At 37.5% G+C, this 24407-nt stretch overlaps 1 protein-coding gene across 4 annotated transcripts in view; it reads right to left on the reverse strand.

The window, feature by feature from the left end:
- The window catches only part of stxbp5a (syntaxin binding protein 5a (tomosyn)), an 81781-nt gene that overhangs the window by 42629 nt on the left and 14745 nt on the right, over positions 1–24407 (reverse strand). For all 4 annotated transcript variants that reach the window (XM_084432867.1, XM_084432866.1, XM_084432865.1 and 1 more), the window contains exons 3-4: positions 7603–7684; positions 3863–3963 (exon numbers count right to left, since the gene is read on the reverse strand). In XM_084432867.1, coding sequence (XP_084288993.1) covers positions 3863–3963; positions 7603–7684 — 183 coding nt within the window. The remainder of the gene's footprint in view (positions 1–3862; positions 3964–7602; positions 7685–24407) is intronic.

Raw genomic sequence — 24407 nt, forward strand, 5'->3', positions numbered from 1 at the left:
GAAACATCATGTAGCTTTTAAATTGCTAAACTATTTTACTGATAGAATCGTCAGAGCATCACTGACAACAAGTGAGTAAGTGTACGTACTGTATGTGTGTGTGTTTGAATGGGAGAGAGAGCGATAAAGAGATATGTGCTTTTCCATTATAACTAATTAAATGCATATATGCAATAGATGCAATAGATGCATTTACATTTACATTTACATTTAGTCATTTAGCAGACGCTTTTATCCAAAGCGACTTACAAATTAGGACTAAAATTAAGCGAGTCATCATGAAGAGGCAAAAAACAACAACAACGCAAGAAGTGCTCAAAAATACGAGGTTCAGGCATTATTCAGAGTAGCATAAGCACGATAAGTGAGGTTTTTAAAGGGAAAGTTTTTTTAATTTTTTTTTAATTTTTTTTAATTTAAGAAGGTAAGTGCTCACGGAAGAGATGGGTTTTCAGCTGTTTGTTTAATGTTGTCAGGGATTCTGCATTCCGGATGAGGGTGGGGAGAGCGTTCCACCAGCATGGAACTGTGAATGAGAATGTTCTGGAAAGTGATTTTGTGGCTTTCTGTGATGGAACCACAAGACGTCGCTCGTTGACCGATCGTAGGTGTCTGGTAGGGATGTAGGCTCGTAGGAGTGAGTGAAAGTAGGAGGGAGCTGAGCCTGTGATAGATCTGTAAGCAAGCGTCAATGCCTTGAACTTGATGCGAGCAGCGAGAGGTAGCCAGTGCAGAGAGATGAACAGAGGAGTGACGTGGGATGCAATATGCAATAGATAATAAAACGTAAATTTGTGCAAATGTCTTTTCTGGTACCTTCTCCATTATTAGATGATGATCATTAATTAATTAATTAATTAGCACAGGAAAAAAATATATCACATCTATCACATCACTTGGTGTCACAATTCCCTGTGTATTTTGATGTTCTTTTGTCTTGATGTTTCTGGTTTCAGTTCCTGTGATTTAGTTCCTGTTTCCGTTGTCATCTTGTTTGTTTCCATAGTTACCTTTGTTTGTTACTACGTCAACTAATCACCTACACCTGTCCTTCATTTAGCCCCTGGTCTTCGTCTGTTCTTCGTCTTGTGTTCACGTTTCCTGCTGTTTGGTTCCTAGTGTTCATTAAATGTCAAGCCCCATTGTTGTGGATAATCAAGTCAAACCGGCGTGTGACACTCTGAGAGCATATCATGTAAAGAGAATTTAACATGACATCTGCAAGTGTACATCCGCACGTCTATTCCCGGATGACTAGGCAAGATTTATCGCCCATATCAAAATACACAAACATATGTTTTTTTGTTGTTTTTTTATCATGGTTGGGACATTCCATTGACTTGTTTTATACTAAGCTAATGATATTTTCAATCCTCTAAAAAACCTTGCAGTATTTAATTTATTTCATTAAGTTATTCAGTATGTTTTTATACCATTATCCTCATAGGGACAATTGCCATGTAGGTAGTTTTGTCCTATAATGCAACTTTGGTCCCTTCAAATTCGGCAAAGCTTGACCCAGACACACTCATTGCTTCTCTCCCACCTTTTTCCACTTAAAACAACCAGAAAAACCACATTCACAAACATCAACAGCCATCCACGTGTGAGAGTGGCGTGCGTGTTTGTGTTCAGATGGCTTCTGTGCCGGTGTGATAATGAGCTAAATGAGTGTATTAGCATGACAGACGATGCCCTGCACTCCTGACATTTGGCTTGCTCTTTCCTGAGCCTTCGTCCTGCAGGGACACACACACACCCACACAAAGAGCAAATCCATTCAGGAACAACCTTAAAAACATGCCAACCTCCCTGATCATTCATTGTTACAGCACCAAGATGGAGTTCTTTCATCTCTAAAACAGTGTATATGTCAAATCAAAACGGCTCCAGAAATGTAAACATTGATTTTTTATATGGGAAAATTCATTTCGCAGATCTAAATGCTCCAGGTTCACTGAACAAAAACAAGAAGCTTCAAAATCAAAAACAACATGTTGCTTCAGGCAAGCCAACCATATAAAACGCATAATTGACCAGCTGCAGATGTACAACATGGCAGAAAAGAATCTGCTTTGAATGAGCTCTAATTAATTTCCTTCTGTAAACATGTATAGGGACCAATGTGCAGTGTTTAAATCAGCTGAATTATTTTGAGTCAGAATGTTTTGAGCACAGCAAAAGCATTTTTAGAGAACACAGCCTCATATCTGCTTTAATATGCAATCTAGAGAGCATTTTCAGTGAGCAATTTAAATGTCTAGCCCAGAAAAGAGTGTTTTTTCACAGGCTGTTCCTCTCTCATACCTCTCTGGTTGTTGTAACATCTTCCGACAGCTTCCTGTCAGAACGTCAGCTTGTGTGATGCCCACAGTGTCCTGACAGTAGGTCGAACTTTGTTCCTCCCAAAAATATACTTTCCAAAAGAAGCATCCTTCAACAACAAGGAAAGTCTTTTGATTTGAAACTTGATCGTTTTTGTATGTTGTATGTATAGCGTAGTTCCATTTACATTTTGCATTTATTCCCTTTATTCAAAGTGATCCCAGAATTATTGTGAACAATTCATGTTATTCCAAAAATAATTATTAGCTGCATCTCTGTAATCGATGAATATTCTTTTTTTAAAGAATAAATGATTGCATCTTCTCAATTGTTAAGAGAGAGTAGAAAAGGGATGCATTTTCAGAGAGAAAAACAAGTTACATTAATTTACATTTTTTTATATATAATACTTTTTTATATAATAACAAAATGCAATCAAATTAATTTTACATAATCACTCAGAAATGCATCGCATTACGCAAGCAAAATGGGTTATGAATGCCAATTCATATTAACTTTATAGCTCCTCACACACAGAGACATTTTGTTTGCACTCAGGGGCACAGCCGCCCCATTGTAGCCTCAGGGACGAGGCAGGTCGCAGAGGGAAACACTTTCTAAATGTCAAGCACACAGACACATCAGTCCTACACCTATGACCCCTGCCTGTATTTTCTGAGGCAGATACACATGTGCAGACAGACCTGCACACACACGCACACACACATGCAGTTATGCGGTAAAAAACGGTTCGACCCTGAAAGGCGCTGTTGGCGAGTTGTCACTCTCATCAAGAGAAGCAGTGCAGATTATAAGTGAAGGGCTGGCTCATCTCTTATCAGAGTCAACAGCTGTCCAAACCGAATCAGAAGGTTACAACCTTCCTGCACTGATCTATAGCTATGAGTGTGATTAAAGGTCTCACACATTCTTCAATTCTTGCCACAGATCTACAACGCTGATTGAAGTGTCCTTAGCGTGAAGACATGTCTCTGTTGAGGATACTGTTTGAAATAATCACATTTTGATGCTTTCAAAGGGAATGTGTCATGGAAAATGTTTAAAATATCTTCTTTTATGTTACACAGTAGACAGAAAGTCACACAGATTTGGAACAAGTGAGTAAATGATGACAGAATTTTCATTTTTTGGTAAACTATTCCTTTAAATCTAAATGATTTACATTATAATATGATTTTTTTTTTTTTAATCCTTCAAAAGTGTAAAAAAAAGGCTTCGGCCTGGATTAGTTAAATTTGCTCTTTTCCCACTACAGAAGTTTGCAAACATGACCACATGTCGACTCGCCTCCCTATGAGAAATGACTGTTCTGAGCCGCACCTGGGTACCAACAGTGAGAGAGCAAGTGGAAGCCAACAGGAATAATAAGAGAGTGAAACAAAGGTATCAGATGTGAGTGTGACTCTACAACACCAGCTCTGCCATACACACAGTCATGTATCGCTAACACTGATCAGCAGTCTACATGCACACACACACGCTCAGAGCAAGTGTAGATTAAGTGACCGAGGCTGACCTCTCCTTGTTGAACTTGAGCGAGTGCAGCACAGCTGGTCTCTTCTGTCGCAGGTTCCACATGTGAATACTGTCATCGGCCAAAGCGCTAACCAGCGCCCCCTACAAGACAGAAAGAGGAAAAGACAGAGAAAGAGAGCGTTACAAATAGACCTGAGTCAGGTTAGACGGCATAATGAATTTAACGCAGATGAAAACGAGGCTGTGAGGGATAGACGTACAGTGTTTACAATGGCACGCACTGTATAAAGGTCCTAGATCATGTCATTTTCTAAAACTTTTATGGAGGTTTTGTCTACTGACCGTTTTTTTCAAAGATTTTATTTTCAGTTAAACAATCAGATTGTTGTTAAACAATGGTACCATTGGTATTTATTCCCTCACAGCTGAATAATAGCATATATACACAACCATTCAAAAGTTTGGGGTCAGTAAGTTATTAAATTCATCAAAAGTGACAATAATATGGAAGCTTGTTTCTGTCACAGAATAAAAAATTTTAAAAGATAATTGCGACCTTTTTGTCTCACAATTGCGAGTTTACATCTCGGAATTCTGACTTTATTTCTCAGAATTGCGTGAATAAAGTCGCAATTGCGTGTTATAAAGTCAGAATTGAGAGATATAAAGTCAGAATTGAGAGATATAAAGTCAGAATTGCGTCTTATAAAGTCAGAATTCAGACTTTTTTTCTCGCAATTGCGACTTTATATCACGCAATTCTGACTTTATATCTCTCAATTCTGACTTTATAACACATAATTGCGAGTTTATATCTCGCAAATCTGACATCTTTTCTCAAAATTGTGAGATATAAACTCACAATTGTGATATAAAGTCCAATTCTAAGAAAAAAAGACAAACTTTTTTTTACCTCAGAATAGTTTATATTTCACAATTCTGACTTTATAACACTTTATAGACTTTATATCATGCAATTCTGACTTTATATCTCCCAATTGCGTATTATAAAGTCAGAATTGCGAGATATAAACATGCAATTCTGAGAAAAAGTCAGAATTTCAAGTATATTTCTCGCAATTGCGAGTTTATATCTCATAATTCTGACTTTATAACACGCAATTCCGACTTTATATCACGCAATTTTGACTTAACACACAATTGCGACTTTAAATCACGCAATTCTGACTTTATAACCTGCAATTGCGACTTTATATCAAGTAATTCTGAGATAAAAAGTCCGAATTGTGAGATGTAAACTCGCAATTGTGTGAAAAAAAGTCAGAATTGTGAGATTAAAAAGTCGCAATTACCTTTTTTATTTTTCACTCTGTGGCGGAAACAAGCTTCCATACAATAAAGACCTGCATGTGTTACAAAATATTTCTATTTCAAATAGATTCTGTTATTTTAAACTTTCTTTTCATCAAAGAATACTGAAAATCCACAAAAAAAAAAAAAAACACAAAATAATCAGCACGACTATTTTAAACATTCATAATAATAAGAAATGTTTCTTGAGCACAAAATTAGTATATTAGACTGATTTCTGAAGGATCACGTGACACTGAAGATTGGAATAATGGCTGCTGAAAATTCTGATTTGCCATCACAGGAATAAACTACATTATAAAATACAATAAAGTTATTTTAAATTGTAATAATAATTGTGATAATATTACTGTTTTTATCATATTTATGTGTTAGCCTTGGTGAATTTAAAATTACACACCTTTGGATGGTATTTTTAAAATGATTGAAATCAAGACACAAAAATCAAATTATAATTTTTTCACATTTTTTTGCATCGCTTTTTTGTACTGGCAGGGTAATCAGTCAAACACAGCAATGTGAAGGCACTGCCTCTATTACCCTCCTCAGATTCATGCAACAGGATCTCAATGAAACCACAAACTACCTTCCCCTGAAACTTTATTCGCTGATGCTGCTGTTTGACAGCGTTACTTTAAAAAGTAGTGGGTTTTTTCATCAGTCTAGCTCATATTTCATTACATTTTCTTTGTTATATTTTTGTACTGTTAATTAACATTTCAATTTTCTTCGGAGGTGCTGCCTGTCTTGACTGTTTGGAGAAAAACGCCCCTGACGCATACCATACTTTGGTGGAGACAACCTATTCATTCTGCAACATTTCTGGAGGGCTGGAAGATTCGAGATACAGTGGTGGGAGGTGAATATATATGTGTGTGTGTGTGTGTGTGAGAGAGAGAGAGACGGAACTGAGTGGAAAAATAAATCGAAAGAGAGACAGTGTGGGTGGGACAGACAGAGGGGATGGAGGAGGGATACTACCACAAAATATCTCCTTTCCATCTAGGCACTGGGATATTCAGACCAAATACACACAGACATTGCCTTTCCTCTGGTTGAATATAAAACAGACAAAAGTCTGTGTTTTGTCCCAGGTGCGCATGTGTGTGTGTGTGTGTGTGTGTGTGTGTGTGTGTGTGTGTGTGTGTGTGTGTGTATCTGCCTGTCTAGCTCTGCTTGGTCTGCTGAGCCACAAACACACACTGAGACTGAAAATATATACACAAGACCATGCACTAATAAATGTGTGAAGTAACTCAAAATAACATTTTAACTAAAAAAATGTAATGAAGGCATTTCAACCACATCCCTCACCTAAAACATTCCCAAACTATTTTTAATCATATTTGTTACACATTCTTAGAGTAGGAATGCATCTTTACATTTTATTTACATCATCATTTCAAATAAAAAGTATATGATATTTCAACTAAGTTTTTTTTTTTTTCATAAACCAATTAGATAAAATTAAGTGATTGAATCATTTCATTCACACTGCTTTTAACAAATTAGCTAAAACAAATGTATGACAGTTTCATATGATGTATATGTGTTTTAACTTTTACCATGATTACATTTTCCCAAATAATTTTTGGTGTTATTTCAAGCTTTCCTGCAGGTCAACTCGGAGAGCATGCTGCTACTGACGCAAGGGTCATTGGTTTGATTCCCATGGAAAACAATAACAGAAAAAGCACATTCTGAATGCACTTTCAAGTCACTTTAGATAAAAGCAACCACTAAAGGGTCTAAAAATAGAAGTACAAAAACAGTGTTTACAGTGCGTCAAATAACGAGCTTATGACTGCTGAGAAGTCTGTTCAAATTTACCAACTCATTTCAAGATGTTTATTCTTAAGTATTAAATATGTAAATTTATTTTTATCTTACCAAGCGTATTTTGCCTTGTTCCAAGATTTTTTCTTTCACTTATTTTAAGAATAAACCTCACAAAATATATGATGCACTAAAAACAATGTGTTTATTATTTTCTAACATCTAATATGTTTTCTTGTAGTGCACAACTGACTAAAATGACAGTGCTCTAGTGTTCTATCCTCAAAACAAGTCAAGGCAAAATGAATTCAAGAAGAAAAACCTCGATAAATAGCCAAATATTCCCGTGAATGTGCAGTGAACTAATAGTTTTGACACTAAGAAGCACAATCTACAAGACAGCTTAGTGTAAGAGATCCCTGTGGTCTTGACTGTGGGCAACACTCAAGGGAGAAAATGGTAATATCAGCTTCCTCTGTAGGATCCCTCCAGGCCCACTCTGGAGGACAAGAGGGTTTGTGGCAGCAAAGGCTCTGGGGTTAAGGGATCATCTAAGCCTCTTGAGGCTTCATCCTGGATTATTCAAACTGCCTCTTGAAGCTCCATGCGAGTAGGCTCTCGGCATGAGGTTGAGCAGAACACGGAAAGAGTGGGAAAATGTGAAACACTCACTTCATTTATGAGAAACTGTAGCTGGATGACGGCTGATCCACTCTCGTGCTGACAGTAACACTCCACACCGGGTCGGCCGAATCTGAAAGGGTTCTGAGTCAAGGAGAGAGTCGGGAATTCAAGGCTAACAATAGTGACAGTTTGGGGTCAAAATCAGAAAAAAAAATTCTGCATTTTATTCTAATTTTTTTAATTAAAGGCACTGTTCCAGTTAAATGCATGTCAGTCATTGTTCACCCTCTGTGGACATACAAGTTAATTACCTCTGCCAATCTCTCTGGCATTGCTGCTAGCAATGAAGTCTGTCAGTCACTGTCAAATCTGCTCTCTGAAAGCTGCTAATAAAACATAGCAGCCCACTTTATAAATATTATTGTTGTTTTGACAACATTTTCCAAAGTCATTCACTCACCCTGTCTGAAAAGACTGTCAAAAACCCAAATAATGTGTACTAATACACGTCCATCTTTAAAATGTGTTTTTCCATGTGGTAATTGTACCAAAACGTAATGGTTAGTGTCAGTTTCAGTTTGTGTTCCATGAACTTTTGGTTTGTATATTCCTGGTTTTCCTGTGTTTTCTTACTGTTTGTGGTGTTATTGTCACTAGTTTGTTACCTTAGTTACTGATTATGTTGTACACCTGTTTCTATTTTAGTTCTCGTTATCCTGTATATATATATATATATATATATATATATATGAAGAGTTCAGATGCAAAAGCCTCTAAGTGCCATCTGAAATTTTCTTCTAGAATGATCATTTTTATCAAGCTCGTATATTTAAGTTCAATAATTTCACTTAAATGGCAATGCAGATTACCTATTAATTGTCATTTAAGTGAAATTACTTAACTTAAATATACAAGCTTTATAAAAATGATCATTCTAGATGAAAATTTCAGATGGCACTTAGAGGCTTTTGCATCTGAACTCTTCATATATGCCCTCAGTTTGTTTGTGTTCGGTATTGTCTTTACATTGTGTGTTTATGTGAAACAGTCATGTTCTTATTACATTGCAGGATCCGTATCTCCTTGTCTTCATCTGTCAAGCCGTAACACAAATACTACCTGTTCCTCACTTGCAGCCAAATAAGAGAAAATTAAAGTATGACAATCAATGTATTTTATTAACATATAGCCTCTATATATAAAATTGTGCAAGTATGTTTTATCATTATACTAATAATATATATATATACACACATATATTTTATATATATATATATTAAAGGTAGGGTAGTCAATTTTGGAGAGGATATCAATAGGATCCTAGCTTTGAAAGCATCTCCAAAGCCACGGCTTCTTCAAAACACATGAACACACATAGCAGAGTCTGCAAAGTGTCACGAGACGGTGTTAAATTACCAAAGCACATAGCATTACAAAAAAAGTGAACGTAAAAGACTAACAGAGCTCTTACTCATACCACCTGACTGCTGCAGATTCATTATGCAGTAACATAAATCCACACTCATAAATCCGAGTCTGAGGACGTGACAAGTTGCCATCTCATAATTATTGTTACGACAGGGCGTGAACGCAGCATAAGAGAATGACACAGACCAAAATCAGAGACTACAAATAAGAAACACCACGGCAGGTGTGGATTTAAAAGAATGCCCATTTTCCGACCTTATTTGTAAATGAAATTCATTTTCCGATCCTTCTTCTTAATGTTTACATTAGCTACGTTTTTAACCCATGTTGCCAGATAATGTAGCCTATAACCTACTTATTGTATGTCAAAAATGTAGGAGAATATGTTTTGAATGGATTTTCACAAATTGTTTTGTTTGAGAAAAAACATACAATAAAAATATACAGTTAATGTTTTTATTTTTGTTAATTTGATTAGTTTGGCCTCAACTGCATTTTGTGGTTTTCTATAATCGATCTGGCAAACAGTACCGAGTTTTTCCCGCTTGGGTGAGCACCTCCAAGTAGATAAACTGCTCATACTCGTTATGTTCCACCTCAAATGACAAGAAAATGTATATTTATGTTCATATTAAGAAGCAAATCCCCAGACTCATTATCTTGAATGGCTCGGGTATTGCAGAGACCAGTTTATGTTGAGCATGCACAAGTATCCTGGAGGGTTTGGTCATTTACACACAGAAGCACATATTGACAGAGAAGAAGGGAGACAATAACGTTGTCATAATATTATTTAATATATATATATTTGTTTTAAATAAAACAATATTTGTAAACACCTGAAAAGAATAGTGGTAAAAGCACATGTATTTTAAATTACACAAGGCAACTAATATCAGTCCAGACCCATGTCCGAAGCACTCGTCAAAGTTTTGGACCCGAACCCACTCGTTCCGAGTCCGATCCAAGTGGACCTATTAAGACCTCTATAATCAAATCAATCAAATCTTTCAGAAAGTGTATGAGAGGCGCAGAACTTGAGAAAGACACCTGTCATTTTGGGTAAAAGCAATTATTGAAATTAAACAAAAAAAAAATGTTTGTGCTACTGAATGCTGTGCATTTTAAGATTGAACAAATGCTGTTTTTCAAAGAATTTATCACACAAAGTCACAAATTTATTTCAGAAAATGCTCACAGAAAAGTAATTTACAATTCTTTGTTCTAAAAGTAAGCATTAACGTCATTAATAATTAATAATAAAAACTTTTTTTATATTACCATTTTATATTAATGCCAACTGATAAATAGTTGGTGAACACTTTGTAATTTCTCAGCAGGCTCATTGGGAGCCTGGCACGTGGTGTGTGAATGTCTGTGTCTGTGTTTGTGCTGTAGAGATATAATTTGATGATAACCTCTACTGGGAACCTGGGAACTGCACACATTCATATTTCCACAGCAAGGAGAGACAGAGAGAGAAAGAGAAAGGGAGGGAGGCAAGAGAAAAACGCCTATACGCATATGCAATCAGGCTGGTGGAAAATAACAATTAAAACAGATTCAAAGTGATCACCAGAGCTCAAACTGCTGGCACAGAGACATGATGCAGACAGCAAAATACAAGCGTGCATAAAATAAATAAATAATGGAGTCTCACACTCGGAAGGATTACAAACACAGACACACAAATGTCTGATGTTTGTGTGAGTATTATGAAAGAGAAATGTTAATTATAGAGATGTCCCGATAAAAAATTCTGATCCGAGTCACTGAATATTGAGTATCTGACGATACAGAGTCCGGATCCAGGTACTTCAAGTACATTAACTTACTAAAGTAATTATATTTATAGGCCTGTATGATAAATTTTATATTTTAGATAAAAGTCTATGAATGACTTTCGAGTGATTCTGTAAAAAAAAAAAAAAAAAGTGCGCATCAAATATGCTAAACACGGACGCTCAAACGAGTGTGACGCGCGAGAACAGCAGGGACAATGCAAGCAACGCACTTTTACTTTTAAAGGCGGTTTGTAAACTTACTTGAAGGTGCATGCCGCCACCTACTGCATGACCCCTGCGTGACAGCTTCGGGTAGCCGATACCGATCAGTTTTAAAAAATGCTTGATCGCCCCGATATCATTGCTTGAGATCAGCTAGGGACATTCCTAGTTAATTATAAATATTCCGTATTTAAATAATTATAAATAGTATATTTTAATATTCAATACTAGCAAGTAAATAAATATACAATCAACTCCTTGTTAATCTATCTCCTTGTTGCAGAAACACTGTTGCCCTGAAATGACACTTTTTAAGCTGCAGACAGAGTAGCCTTCATCCATCACCTAGAGGAAGCCAGTACAGTCATTCAGTGGCTCATCCCGTCCATCCATCACAGACACTTTGAAGTGACAGGGCTGGAAGATACCAGAGGAAATTGTCTGTGCTGATAAGGGCACGCCTTGAATCCTCATTTGTCCTCCGACCACCTGTACCCGTCTGCTTCGGACCCCCATCATGTAATGAGGAGCAATCAGCTGATATGGTGAGGTCAGGGGCAATCGGTGTGGGTTCAAAAAAAGAATAATAAAAAAAGAGAGAGACAAGAAATACTGGCAAAAAAAATGCTAATGCATCAAGAGAGAGGATCAGAGAAGTATACTGCTGAATGAATGACAGCACAGATCTGCAAAATGCCAAAAATTCCCTGACATCAGAGGGCAAAGCAGAATACAGAGTGTGGAGGGAAGAGAAAGACACTGCTGACTCTATGCCCACACGCAATAAAATCCAGTGGGCTGTTCATGGCTATAAAGAAACGCCTTCACAAACAGCAGTGAGCACCTTAAGATGTTGCCATCCATTACTAGACAGTAACCATGCATTTAATGTATTTATTATTATGGCTCTGTTCCAAAGCCTAGTGAGCTACCTAGAGAGGCAGCATTTTTAGGCATCATAGATAAATACTGCTCCACAAGGCACAATCTTGCTTTGACCAAATTCAAAAGGCTTGGCAAATATCTTTTATAATGCTTAGTGAAATGGCAAATGAGGTGAGAGGAACATTGATTATATACTTATATTTCATCTATAAAAACAGCTAAGTGTAATTAAAAATTGCTTTGCATTTATCTTACCAACATGTAAATCCACTGCGAGTCGAGCCTCATTTTGCAACTGGGGATGCTTGATTTTAATACACTTACAGTACTAATGTTTTGCTGTTTTTCCCAAAGCTGTCCTGTTTTAAAAAATTTGCATACATGAACATTTTTCTTGGCTTCCTTCCATGTGATATCTTATTACAGCTCTTATGTGTTATATGGCTTGCGCTTTAACAGCCATGATTTTCACACATTTTAACATTGCTGGAAAAGATGTGGTCTTTTCACTGACCAAAAGGTGAACTGGTTGAATATTAAACACAACTGTCAATCAAAAAAAAATCAAAAAATAATCTATGCAACAGATAAAACGAATGAATGACAAACAGACAGATCCATAGATGGATCTTTTCTTGGTTTTGGAACAGCGTGTGATATTCATGTGTTTGCGGCTATATCAAAAGCATTAAGTCAGTCAAAAGTAGGCTAAAGGAGGGACAGAGAAAAAAAGACGAACCAGAAAGCAGCCTAGGGGGTCAATAGTGACGTTTATTCTGCTCTGACGTCAAGAGTGTCCAGTCATGCTTTACCCTAAGAGAGACAAGACAACATGCAAACACATGAATATGCACACCGAGAGCTAACGTGTTAGAGTGAGTTCCAGTGATGCTAACAACTGAGTCTGAAACACAAGCGTAACTCTCTCCTTCTCTCCCATGCTCCTGGGGATGATTAATTTGTCTAATACGCTTTCTAAATAAATAAACTCCAGAGGCACGTTTGATTTATTGGGGACCCAAACAATTAAAGTTGCAAGCACTGTGGCTGTCGCTGCAACAAACTGCCTTCACCTTGAGCATGCTTCAGTGCACATACGCTCTCAAACAAGCCACTCTGCAGATACACTTGACACACAGCGTGCTCTATTAAAACATCCTAGACTCAGCAAAACCATATTCAGCTAACATACAACCAGGGATGGTTCATTTTAATACATTTGCTAATGTTTTGCTGTTTTTTCCAGAGATCCTGTCTTGAGAAATTTGCATACACAGGCAGTTTTCTTTTCTCCACAGTCTTGGCTTCCTTCCATGTGATATCTTAGGCCCCATCCACACTACTGCGTTTTAAATTAAATTAAAATTATGTATGTATTAAATTTAAATTTTAAATTAAAACGAATACGATCTCCGTCCACACCAGCGTTTTAGCTGCGTATTAGAACTGATCTCCGTCCACATTAAAACGACTGAAAACGCGGATCACGTGACCATTCACCAACACTGTGCATGCGCGTGCCGGTGTAAACCTAGAGACTTTCAAACACAGACTGTAAAAAAAATGCTTTCAAACATCAATATGTCATTTATTAATATGTATTAGTGTCAAGATGACATATAAACATTTTCCTATTCTATTTTGCCTGGAAACGCATGAAAATATGCGTCGGTTCTATTCTAGCATGCACGCGTTTACCGCGCGAGCCGCGCCTGAGACGCGGCAGTTCTTATGTGTTGAATTAAGCATGATAGCTTGCGTTTTACAGCTATGGTTTTCGCACAACATTTTAAAATTGCATGAAAAGATGCACAATTTGTGACAAAAATGAACTGACCAAGTGGAAAAACTGGTTGGATATAAAACTCAACTGTCAATCAAACATTTTGTCTATGCAACAGACAGAGAGATAAAACGAATTAACAACAAACAGACAAAATTATAGATAGGAAGATGGATTGGTAGATAGAAATTCCGACAACAGCAGTATTACCAATCATATTATATATAATTTGCGGGCATACAGGGAGCCACTATCAATATGCATGGTAGGGTGAATTCAGTTTGATTGGGACACTTTTTTCCAGTCAGTCTGAATTCACCCAATTGAAATCGCTTTTGAATTCGCAATTAGGTGTACTCCGTGTATAGGGAGAGGCAGTACTGACTCCACATTTTACAAGATAAGATACTTGTTAAAAACACTCAGGATATGTTGCACACCACAATCTTCCGCCATCGTCTTGTCAGTCATCTCTCCTTACTTTTGGTTTTGAATTCTTTAAAAAAGCTAAATGATAGATAGATAGATAGATAGATAGATAGATAGATAGATAGATAGATAGATAGATAGATAGATAGATAGATAGATAGATAGATAGATAGATAGATAGATAGATAGATAGATAGATAGATAGATTTACTTAAACAGTAAGAAGTATAAAAAGAAAGTCAAAAGAAAGAAAGTGCTGTGTGCATCATTAAAAGCCTCTCTCCCTGTAGGTGGGTGTGATTGATTCCTAGAGATTGGCCAGAGAGTATTAATGACCCTGTACTTCAAGCTAAATTTAGATCGTTCACCACTCACAGAGGATGATGTAGACCCTCTAAAACACACACGCACACAAATACAAGAGCTAGGAAGCTTGCAATGGCAAAAGAACAGAGAAGAGAGGGACAGGGCAAATGAAAAGCTTTAGTAGCCAGAGGCCAAACGAATAAATATATAGTGCAAAGTATTAGCAGGACACTCTTTAAAGTTTTTCAAGGGCTTGTCAAAATTTGAAAGTGGGACCTTCTTAGTTTGTCAATGAGTTATATAAACTGAATCGGTTAATTAACAAAGTCTTTATTAAAACAATCTGAGGCTGGACACACACTTGACGATTTTAAGCCCGATTTGCAACCACCAACGATCTGGCTTCTCGCAACCATCTTTTTGTCCAAAAAAATTCGCAATTGTGTGGTGTCATTCTCATTATTTTAATGCTCCCGATCGTGTCGGAGGGCGCATGATCCCAAATCTTGATCAGGCTGCCTCTGATGTGATGCCCACCAAAGCCAATGAGAGCAAGCAAGCTTCACCAACCAGATGAGTTGAAGAAAACTTGGCAGCCACAAACATGCCAAGAAAGTGGAGTATTGAGAATTTTTATCCTTCGTTTTTCTTCTCGTAAAACAAAACTCATGCCAGGAGAACCAGCGGACGACGTTGATCGTCCTCCCTTTGTTTTTCTTCAAGTCATGTTTGATCTCGCAAGTCTCCATGAGATCTCGTCTCACTGTGAAAATGCCACTAAAATCGACAGGTGTGTGGTCTTGCGGTCTGGACGAAACTTCTAGCGTGTACATTCGGGGATTATAATGCTAAAAATCGTTTGAAACTGCCCTTACGTCTGTGGTCTCCCAAAATTTTAAAATCAGTTAAGATTTGAAAATCATCTAGTGTGTCCCAGGCCTAAATTTGTGTGTTTTTTAAACAAATCATATTAACATCCAATTGCAAAGATTTTAGAGAAAATTTGAGATATTACCAAATCAAAGATTAAAACTAGGATAGCCCATACAACGTTTGGACTTTGCTACAGGACATTAATACAGCTCAGAGTGCTTTATCTCATTCATATGAGTCTGTGAAATGTCTTCTGACTGTATCTCTAATATCAAATGTGCTTTGCGTTTAAGATGAATAGATGAAGACAGAATCGATGGCTGAAAGAGGGAGAAGCACACTGGGTATGGTGAATGAAATAGGATATTGCTACCCACGGGAAGCAACAAAACACATTCCAAACACCAAATCAATCAACATCTAAACATACGGTGAGGCTGTGAACTGTGCATGATGCTGTATCTGATATACATCTGATCAGAAGTCATTATGGATGTTGAATAAATGTTTTGAAATCCAAGGTCCTATTAAAATGCATGGCCCCATGAGGGAAGGCTGGACTAGTAACTGCAATGCATTAATGCACTTGAAGTGTGCACCAAGCACTAGGAAAATACAATTATTGGATAGGGACTCCGTATCGGCAGATATTCAATATTCAATGACTGAGATCGGGGGCACAAAAACCTTGATCAAGTTTCGGAATTAATGAACCAAATTTTTAAAGATAAATTGATACTAATAAAAAAAAAAGGGCTAAAATAGTAATGAACAGCAGCCTGAAACTAACTGATTCACAAGAATGAATAAGACAATATGAGAGAGATGATCATTTAAGAGAACATGGTCGATCACAATTCAAAGCTCGTTACTGGTAAACTGGTAGCTGGTAAAATACAGTTTGTAGCGATGCTTCCATTGGTAAGTTTCTTCCCAGCACTGGAATGCGCACACAGGCAAAACCTCATGCTTTTTGGCAAGGCTGTCCACTCTGACTTCAACAAGGTCATGGCGCAAGCAATGCGCTCACAATGAAGATGGGTAATATTTAGCTTTTAATTTAAGAAATGGAGAGCCAACTTCCACTGAGAGACTTTACTATGCCTTTCCCCCCTGCGTTTCCTTCTAACGCTACAGCAAAATCAACTGCTCTTTCACTTATCTTATCTGTCCAAGGACAGCATACAGCACACACACAGTCAAGATTTCCAACACTGGAGCAATTCCCAGGGCATAGTGCCGATAAGTCAGTCATTAAAAGGATGGGAAAAGAAGGAGGGGAAAAAAAAGAGGAGAGAAGGTGAGTACGAGAGGCAGAGGGAGAGAGACAAATGGGGAGATGGAAGAGATAGATGAAAATAGTAATGGAGGGAGTGGGTAAAAGAGAGGGAGAAAGAGGAAAGGGGATAAATGAAGAAACGATAACTGAAGATAGAGAGGCAGGTATAAGAACAGAATGTCCTTAAGTGTTGGCACTCGGCAGGTAAAACATTCTGTTCTGGCTACTGAGGATGATTTAAGTGAGTTTTGAATTTGCCTCTTTGTCTTTCAGATTGGGCACAGAAGAAAATGATTTGTGAACAACTTGTGAATAAGTTGAAAGGTTGTCAGTGGGTAGCAGGCCAAGGTTATCCAAGCTTTGGTCCTAACCAGCTCCAGTTAGTGAAAAGGAAAATGAAAACTAAGTATGAATGTGAATAATGAAACATACAAGCACTAAAACGTGAAAGAGCAAGACAAAGAAAGAGAGAAAAAAAAGTCAAGTCACTTTTGAGTGCTTACAAATTGTTGCTGACCCCTCTTAACGAGCCCGAGGGTGAATCAAAAGCCAAAACATTAGAGAGCCTGTGCACTGACCCATTATACCTCAGTCTCTTCCAGATTCTAGAAAATTCCATCAAGGACAAAGCTTCTGTGTGAAGCCAGCAGCACTATTCAGCTCTTCCCTCTACCCATGAGTCAGCATGCTGCCTGGACAAGAAACATCCTTCAACACTATCTAAGAAATGCCAACTTGCTGCAGTATCTGTTCTTTCCTTTATTCTGTTCTATTTTCTCCAAACTCCTAAGTTCCCTTTATTTCTCTTGGTTTTTATTAAAGGGATAGTCCACCCCCAAAAAAGAACATTCTGTCATTATTTACTCATCCTCGTTTTAAACATTATACTGCCACTTTAGGCCATATGGTTGTGTGAGGAACAAAATGAAATTAAACGTATGATTCACAGAAAAAGTTGCTTGACATATGTGATCACCGTTCAATTTCATTGAACAGATTATGCAAAAACCCTTTTTGTGTTCCACAGTAAAAAGTAAATTAATTAGATTTTTGGTTATAACTCATTTAAGCTATAAAAGAAAAGACAAACTAAGCTGTAATGCTGTAAACAATCTGTCGATAAGATGCCGCTTGTTGGTTAAATCGCGTTAAACCTACACCACTTCTTTCTTTTTTTTTTTGCATTTTTATAATCTCCTCCAGCTGTGATCTCTTCAACTGCACCCCATTAGCAACAAAATAAACCAGAAAGAGAAAACAAAATGAGTTTGCCGCCTCTGGAAAAGAACAGTTAGGCACAGCTAAAGGCTGTATGAATCTAACAGCCCTCCCCTGAGATGTACTGCGTCTCCCCTGCAGCAGACAGGGGTTAAGAGCGTATTTTCAAGGACATGACTATCGCTCCCAGATACGAGACGAGTCCCAATGGGACAGGGATACTTCAACGGTTAAGCGGTCAGGTTTTAGCACCAAACACCTCCAAAAAACACACGCTCAGACTTAATGCCACCTGATCATACGATACCCTCACACACCACTTATATGGCATTTCAGCCAACGCAAATTACCGTGAATGACAGTCTCCTGATTTTCTTGACCTTTACAGTGCTCGTCCTCCTGCCATATCGCATTAGACGGCGCGTCTGCATCAGAGAGTACGTGGGGCGGAACATATGGACACCGCTGTGAATAATATCATTACCATCTCCTACAGTCCACATTGACGATCCACTAACACCTCGTACGCACATCACGTGAAAGACTAATGGAGATGAATGAGATGAGCGAGGGAAAATAAGACGAGGAGTAACACACTAAGCAGTTTATATACATAGAAGACAGAAAGACTGATAGGGAAGAAGACACTGAATGGTTTCGTTCTAAGCCAGTTCTAACTGGTGCTTCTTCCAAAACTTTCACAAGTCACTCGCATTTTCTACAATCTACAAGGTCTCATCTATGCAAGAGAGCTAGATAACATTTACTTGCGGACATACAGTGCAGTGCGTACATAAGAAGAATTTGCAAAAAACACTTGATTCAAGTATGTAAGTTTACTGTGACATTTGGCCGCCATGCCATTATTTATGGAAGGATGGATGGATGCAAGCATGGATGAATGGAGGATGGACTAATCATCCTCTTCATAAGAACAGTATACCGTATACCAAGTTGGTGCACTTTTGTTACTTATGAATGAAAGAAACTGCAATGAGTAAAATGGTGCCTCCAGTCCAGCATGGCTCTAGCAATGCAAGTCTTGCCTTCTAAATAAAAGAACCAAACACCAATTGGTAAAGTCTTCATTTCATTGCAGATGTCATACCTGAATTTTGTTTTTAATGCTATTTTAGCATAAATTTATGAGATAGTTCATTCTATTGCTTATTTAAAATATGTTATTAAAGGTGATTTTGGCCGGCAGTTTTTGAGATTGTAGTATTTCCACATTAAAATAGATAGGAGTTGTGGAGGTGTTGCAAATATGGTAGTCAGGTGAACTGACTTTCCTTGAAAAGGACTTTGCATTGACATACAGGACTCAACAATAAAGGATTTTTCAGCCGAAACATTTTTTTACTGGCTATTTTTAGTAATGCGTATTTTTATATTTGCTAGAAATATGTATATTTTTCAGTTTTCTTTATAAAATTTGTATTTACTTGAGATGTTTAAAAACTGCAACAATCTGGAGATTAATCAGCTATAATTACAACTTCATAAATTATAAACTATACAGCTATAATGTTTCTCCACTTTTTAAGAAAGTGGCAAACTTTTATGTAAAACTATGTAAAACATTTTGACTGGTTTGTGGTTTTCAAAACATTCTGTGGATTTCAAGATTATCACAATATAAAATCTGTTAGTCACCTTGATAATATTATAAAATAAGGAGAATTTGCAAATGTTTAAGTTTGCAAGGCATAAAAATGGACGTCCAAGATCAATGAATATAAAAAGAGGCAGCGTTGGCCCAAAAGGGCAAGTGGGTCATCCCTATTGTTAAGCCCTGATTGTACATGTTGAATCCTAAACGGTCAGACAGTCTGAATTCTGTCCCCATCTGACTAACTGGATCCAGCTTTGGCATCAATGAAAACCTTCCAATCTCTCTCTCCGATATCCCAGTCTGCGTGGATGTGAGTATTATGCAAATGCTGTTGTGTTGTGGAAGATGTCACAAGAGCCTTGAGCTAAAGCTGACGGGCTGGAGAATGAGAGAAGAAGAGAGAGAGATGGGTGCACAACCCCCACCAGCCTCCTCTGCTTCTAATTCTTTTCCCTTTTCTTCTCATTATCTCTCTCTTCATTGCATGCTGTCACTTCATCCTGCAATACATTCATTCTGTTCTCTTGAACACATGTGTAGCATGTCCCCCGTTAAAAGCTCTGACCTTCATCCTCAATGCATGTCCTCCAAGGACATCAGCTTTTTGACTTGGAGACATCTGAGACACACACACACACACACATACAGTCGCTGATCTCCAGAGCAATGTGTCTACTGGCTTTAAAAGCAGCGCCACACCCCTTCAGTGCTCTGCCTTCCCAAAGCTCCTTCAGGCTTTGTTCATAAACCTCTGCGTGACAGTTTGATTGGCGATACAAAACACAGCTGTTTACTACACCCACAGGAAACAAAGTTACAATCAGATTCTTTTTAATGATTTAGGAATGCATCTACCACTGTTAACATCACACAAACACACACGCATGCACGCACACACACACAAATGACATCCAATAAACAGTGGCACAGTGAACAAAGACTTGCACAAACATATGGTGCAGTTCAGACATTTGAGACCACATCGAAAACCTGTGCTTCAAAATCTAATTCAAACCAACCCTGAAGTTGCAGGATAAAACAAGTAATAAAAACTCAGTGAGTGTTTTAGCGCAATTTTCTCACGTCATGGGATCACAACACTAAGAGATAGTAAATGAAAGAGAAAATAAGTTGCTCGAGAATATAACTTTCTCTTGAAATTCAAATGAACTTTCTGAAATCAAATCAGCAATGGATAATAAAAAAGGCACAATCACTTGACTAGTTGAACATCATTTTTTTTATTAGCTCATTATTTTTTACATCTTGTGTTCACTCAATATCCTCGATTTTCTCTGTATCAGCTTCCTTTTCTGCTTTGTCCTCTTCAGATTCTTCCTTCTTTTCTGCTTGACTATTGGCTTGTGACTTTGTAAACTCTTCTTCTGCTTTCGAGATATTTGCCAAAACATCCTCTGAAAGCCACGAGTCATCGTAGAAATCAGATCCGCCTGATGAGGAAGCCGTTGGTGTGGATGTCGCCATCTTTTGTCGCTTTGCTGAACGTTCTTCCATTTATTTTGCAACAACCTCTTGTCGTTTTCTCATATATTCTTGCTCCTTCTCCAAATCTTGATCGATACCTTCATTGATTTCTTGCATGTAATTCAGTGGAATTAATTGTGCTCATGACTCTTGTGAATACCTTCCTTACGTATTTCTGTGGAACAATAGTTTTATAGGTGAAAAGGCAATATTTTTCTTATTTCCCTTCATATAAAGTTTTAATTAATTTTTGAAGCATAAAGGAAAGATTTTTGATCAAATCTTTTTTTCTAATATTATTGTAAATTTTAGAAGCTATCGATTGCAATTTGTTTCAACTCGATAGCTATTATGGTTGCCGAGAAATTTGCAAAAAAACGGATTTTTTTCTGGAATTTCCAGGAAATCCTAAATCTTTTCCTGGATTTTTTTTTGTGCGTTCCCGAGATTAGACCTTCCTTAACATAATGCCGAAAACCCGAAGTCTCTAGGTGGTCTGGTTGAGGAGTAGATAGAAGTGCAAGATTGGTGCGCACAGACAGAACAGAAAACAGAGTTAACAATCGGTGGAAAATTGCGCTAAAAAAAAGAAAAAGGAAAACTGAAAACAGAGAAACATTACGGCATAACCTGATTAAGAAATACTAACAATTCTCTACTACTTCTAGGTCGCTACTGAAAAGAAGATGCTATGTAACATTCTCAAATTATATCAGAAAACATGATCATCCGATTTTGACCAAATACTTGGTAATTTCACTTTTAGTCTCAGATATTTAGATGCCACTTAATATTTTTTTTACTCACCCTGACATTTATGTAAATAATATCCTAGAGTTTTCTAATAAAGGAAGCTGACACGGTAGCCTTCACAAACAGTATTACACAATTCTGCTCACGCTGATTTTACAATGTTTATAAAAGCAGCATTTACTCGCAAAGCTTTCACACTCACCTGCACCATTAACTCATCAATACAGAGGGCATAAGGTTGAAATTCAGCTTTTGTTCAAACACACACACACATACTCATTGAGCACAGTGTGCAACTTTGGGAAGTGCATTAAAAATGTATGGTTCTGCAGCAACTGTGTAATAGAGTAAAAGGCCAGAAGAGACTAACAGGAAGACTCCTGTGTTCTCTTGATGTGTCTGTGCACGGGTGAAAGGACGTCTAATGGGGACAATGAGATCTGAGCACACAAAGCAATTCTATGAAAACGAGTTCAAATATTTAATACTACAGAATAAATAGATATGTTATAGATAGATAGATAGATAGATAGATAGATAGATAGATAGATAGATAGATGGATAGATGGATAGATGGATAGATGGATAGATGGATAGATGGATAGATGGATAGATGGATTGATGGATAGATAGATAGATAGATAGATAGATAGATAGATAGATAGATAGATAGATAGATAGATAGATAGATAGATAGATAGATAGATAGATAGGTCTACAGTCTTTCTTAGACAACCTAGGAAGCCGGGGAAGGTTTAATTTTTTAAGTTTCATTGCAAGCTGTTCGCACATTGGCAATAAAAAAGTGATTAATACATGAAAATTCTTACATATAGCCCCTTTAAACAACTGTTCAGTTAAGCTGGCCCTTGTTTACGTGTGTCTGTTTGTGTGGGTGTTTGCCCTGTCATAGGAGGCCGCTGTTCGCCAAACATGGCCAAAGAAGCAGCATGTAGGAGGTTGCAGAAAAAGCAACACTTGGACCAGAAACCCTGTTTAAACTGACACACACACACACACACACACACACACACACAATGCCACCCACATCACACTTTCTATCACAAGTGACAAGATTCTGAATACTGAAATAACTGCCCTTCTGTCTCTATTCAGTAATTTCACTCTTTCCCATCTTCCATCTAAATCTTCCATGTACATTTGACATCACAGCTAAAGGCATGCCGAACTAATCAGACGTAAACACACAAACATCCCTGTTGCCATAAGCATCCCGAATCACACAGGTTCAGCATTGAGTGTGCATGTAAGCGCAAATTTGAGCGAGATATGCCAGCCGTGTGCCTCAATGAGCATTAAGAAAATGGTGACTCATCATGCCACACATTACACGTGTACATCTCTCTCTCTCTCTCTCTCTCTCTCTCTCTCTCTCTCTATAGGGTCTCTGTGTGATGTCATGACAGCAGTAGAGCAGTGCTCTCAGCATAGGTCAGGAATTAACATCACAGTCACTATAGTCTATAATGCGTGCGTGTGTGTGTGTGTGTGTGTGTGTGTGTGTGTGTGTGTGTGTGTGTGTGTGTGTGTGTGTGTGTGTGTGTGACATGGGGGAAGGGAGTTATGGTATTGCGTCTGCACTGACTGCGCTGTGTACTTCTGTGAGACTAACAACACAACAGATCAAAATCACATCCTAGCGGTAGTTTGTAGCAATAGATATCAGTCTGTCACAATTATGCAATAAATGCAGAAGCATTTATACTGGTGGTAAAATAGAATAGCTGTTGGAGCCAATTATGTTATTTGGGCAAATCTTTTCTCTTTATTTAGTTTTTTCTGTTCATCTTTCTAGATTTTCTGTCAAGTATACATCTAATGGGCTACAGCAAGTGTAAAGCAGGTTAGCGCTAGGGATTCAAAGTGTGTGATACCGCAAGCAATTATGCAATTGTGAATTAATACAGCGATTCAGCAATAAATAAACTGCTACAGCTCCTGTGTCTTCTTTGCAGTTTGAAAAAGATGAAGATCTTACAAAAATATCATTGATTCATAACGCCATGCTAGAGCTATATCTAGTAAGATTTTACACATTAGCAAAATAATATCCTTAAAGGAGCCCAAGAGAAAGCCGACAGCTGTTTTAAAAAACGCATCATGCTATGATATCTTCTAGATAATCAAAATAGCCTGTAGTAACTACAAACAACAAGTAGTGTACCAGTTTGTTGTACTATGCTAAGCTAGCAGACTAACCAGTTAAGGTGTGTTCACATTTACTATTTTTCAGCATATTTTCGATAGGCATTTCAATAGGCAACCATGTGATTGGGAATTTCGCATGAGGGCAAATTATTTCCATTCATACAGTAGATTTCACAACGGGTTCAAGTTGGTTACATAAAATAATGTAACATACAGTTTCAAATACATTAATAATACTTGCATAATTAATAGAAATTGTACCCAAGTTCAAAAAAGCCAATAGAAATGCTTTGGGGTCCAAACAGGGGCGTTTCTAACCTTTCATTAGCAGAGCCGGACAGTAACGGAGTACATTTACTTGAGTACAGTACTTAAGTACAATTTTGAGGGATCTGTACTTTACTCGAGTATCATTTTTGGGGAGTACTCATGACTTTACTCAAGTACATTTGAGAGGCAAATATTGTACTCTTTACTCCACTACATTTCTATCCATAACCGTGAGTAGGCTACCCGTTACTTCTAATAAAAATTAAAAAAAAACAAGGAAAAAATAAAAATCTCGGAAACCCTCAATTTGTTGTTTCCCTCTCAAACGTGATTGGATTGTGCAGGTGCCACTGA

This window comes from Rutilus rutilus (genome assembly GCF_951802725.1).
Source record: "Rutilus rutilus genome assembly, chromosome: 15".
Taxonomy (NCBI): domain Eukaryota; kingdom Metazoa; phylum Chordata; class Actinopteri; order Cypriniformes; family Leuciscidae; genus Rutilus; species Rutilus rutilus.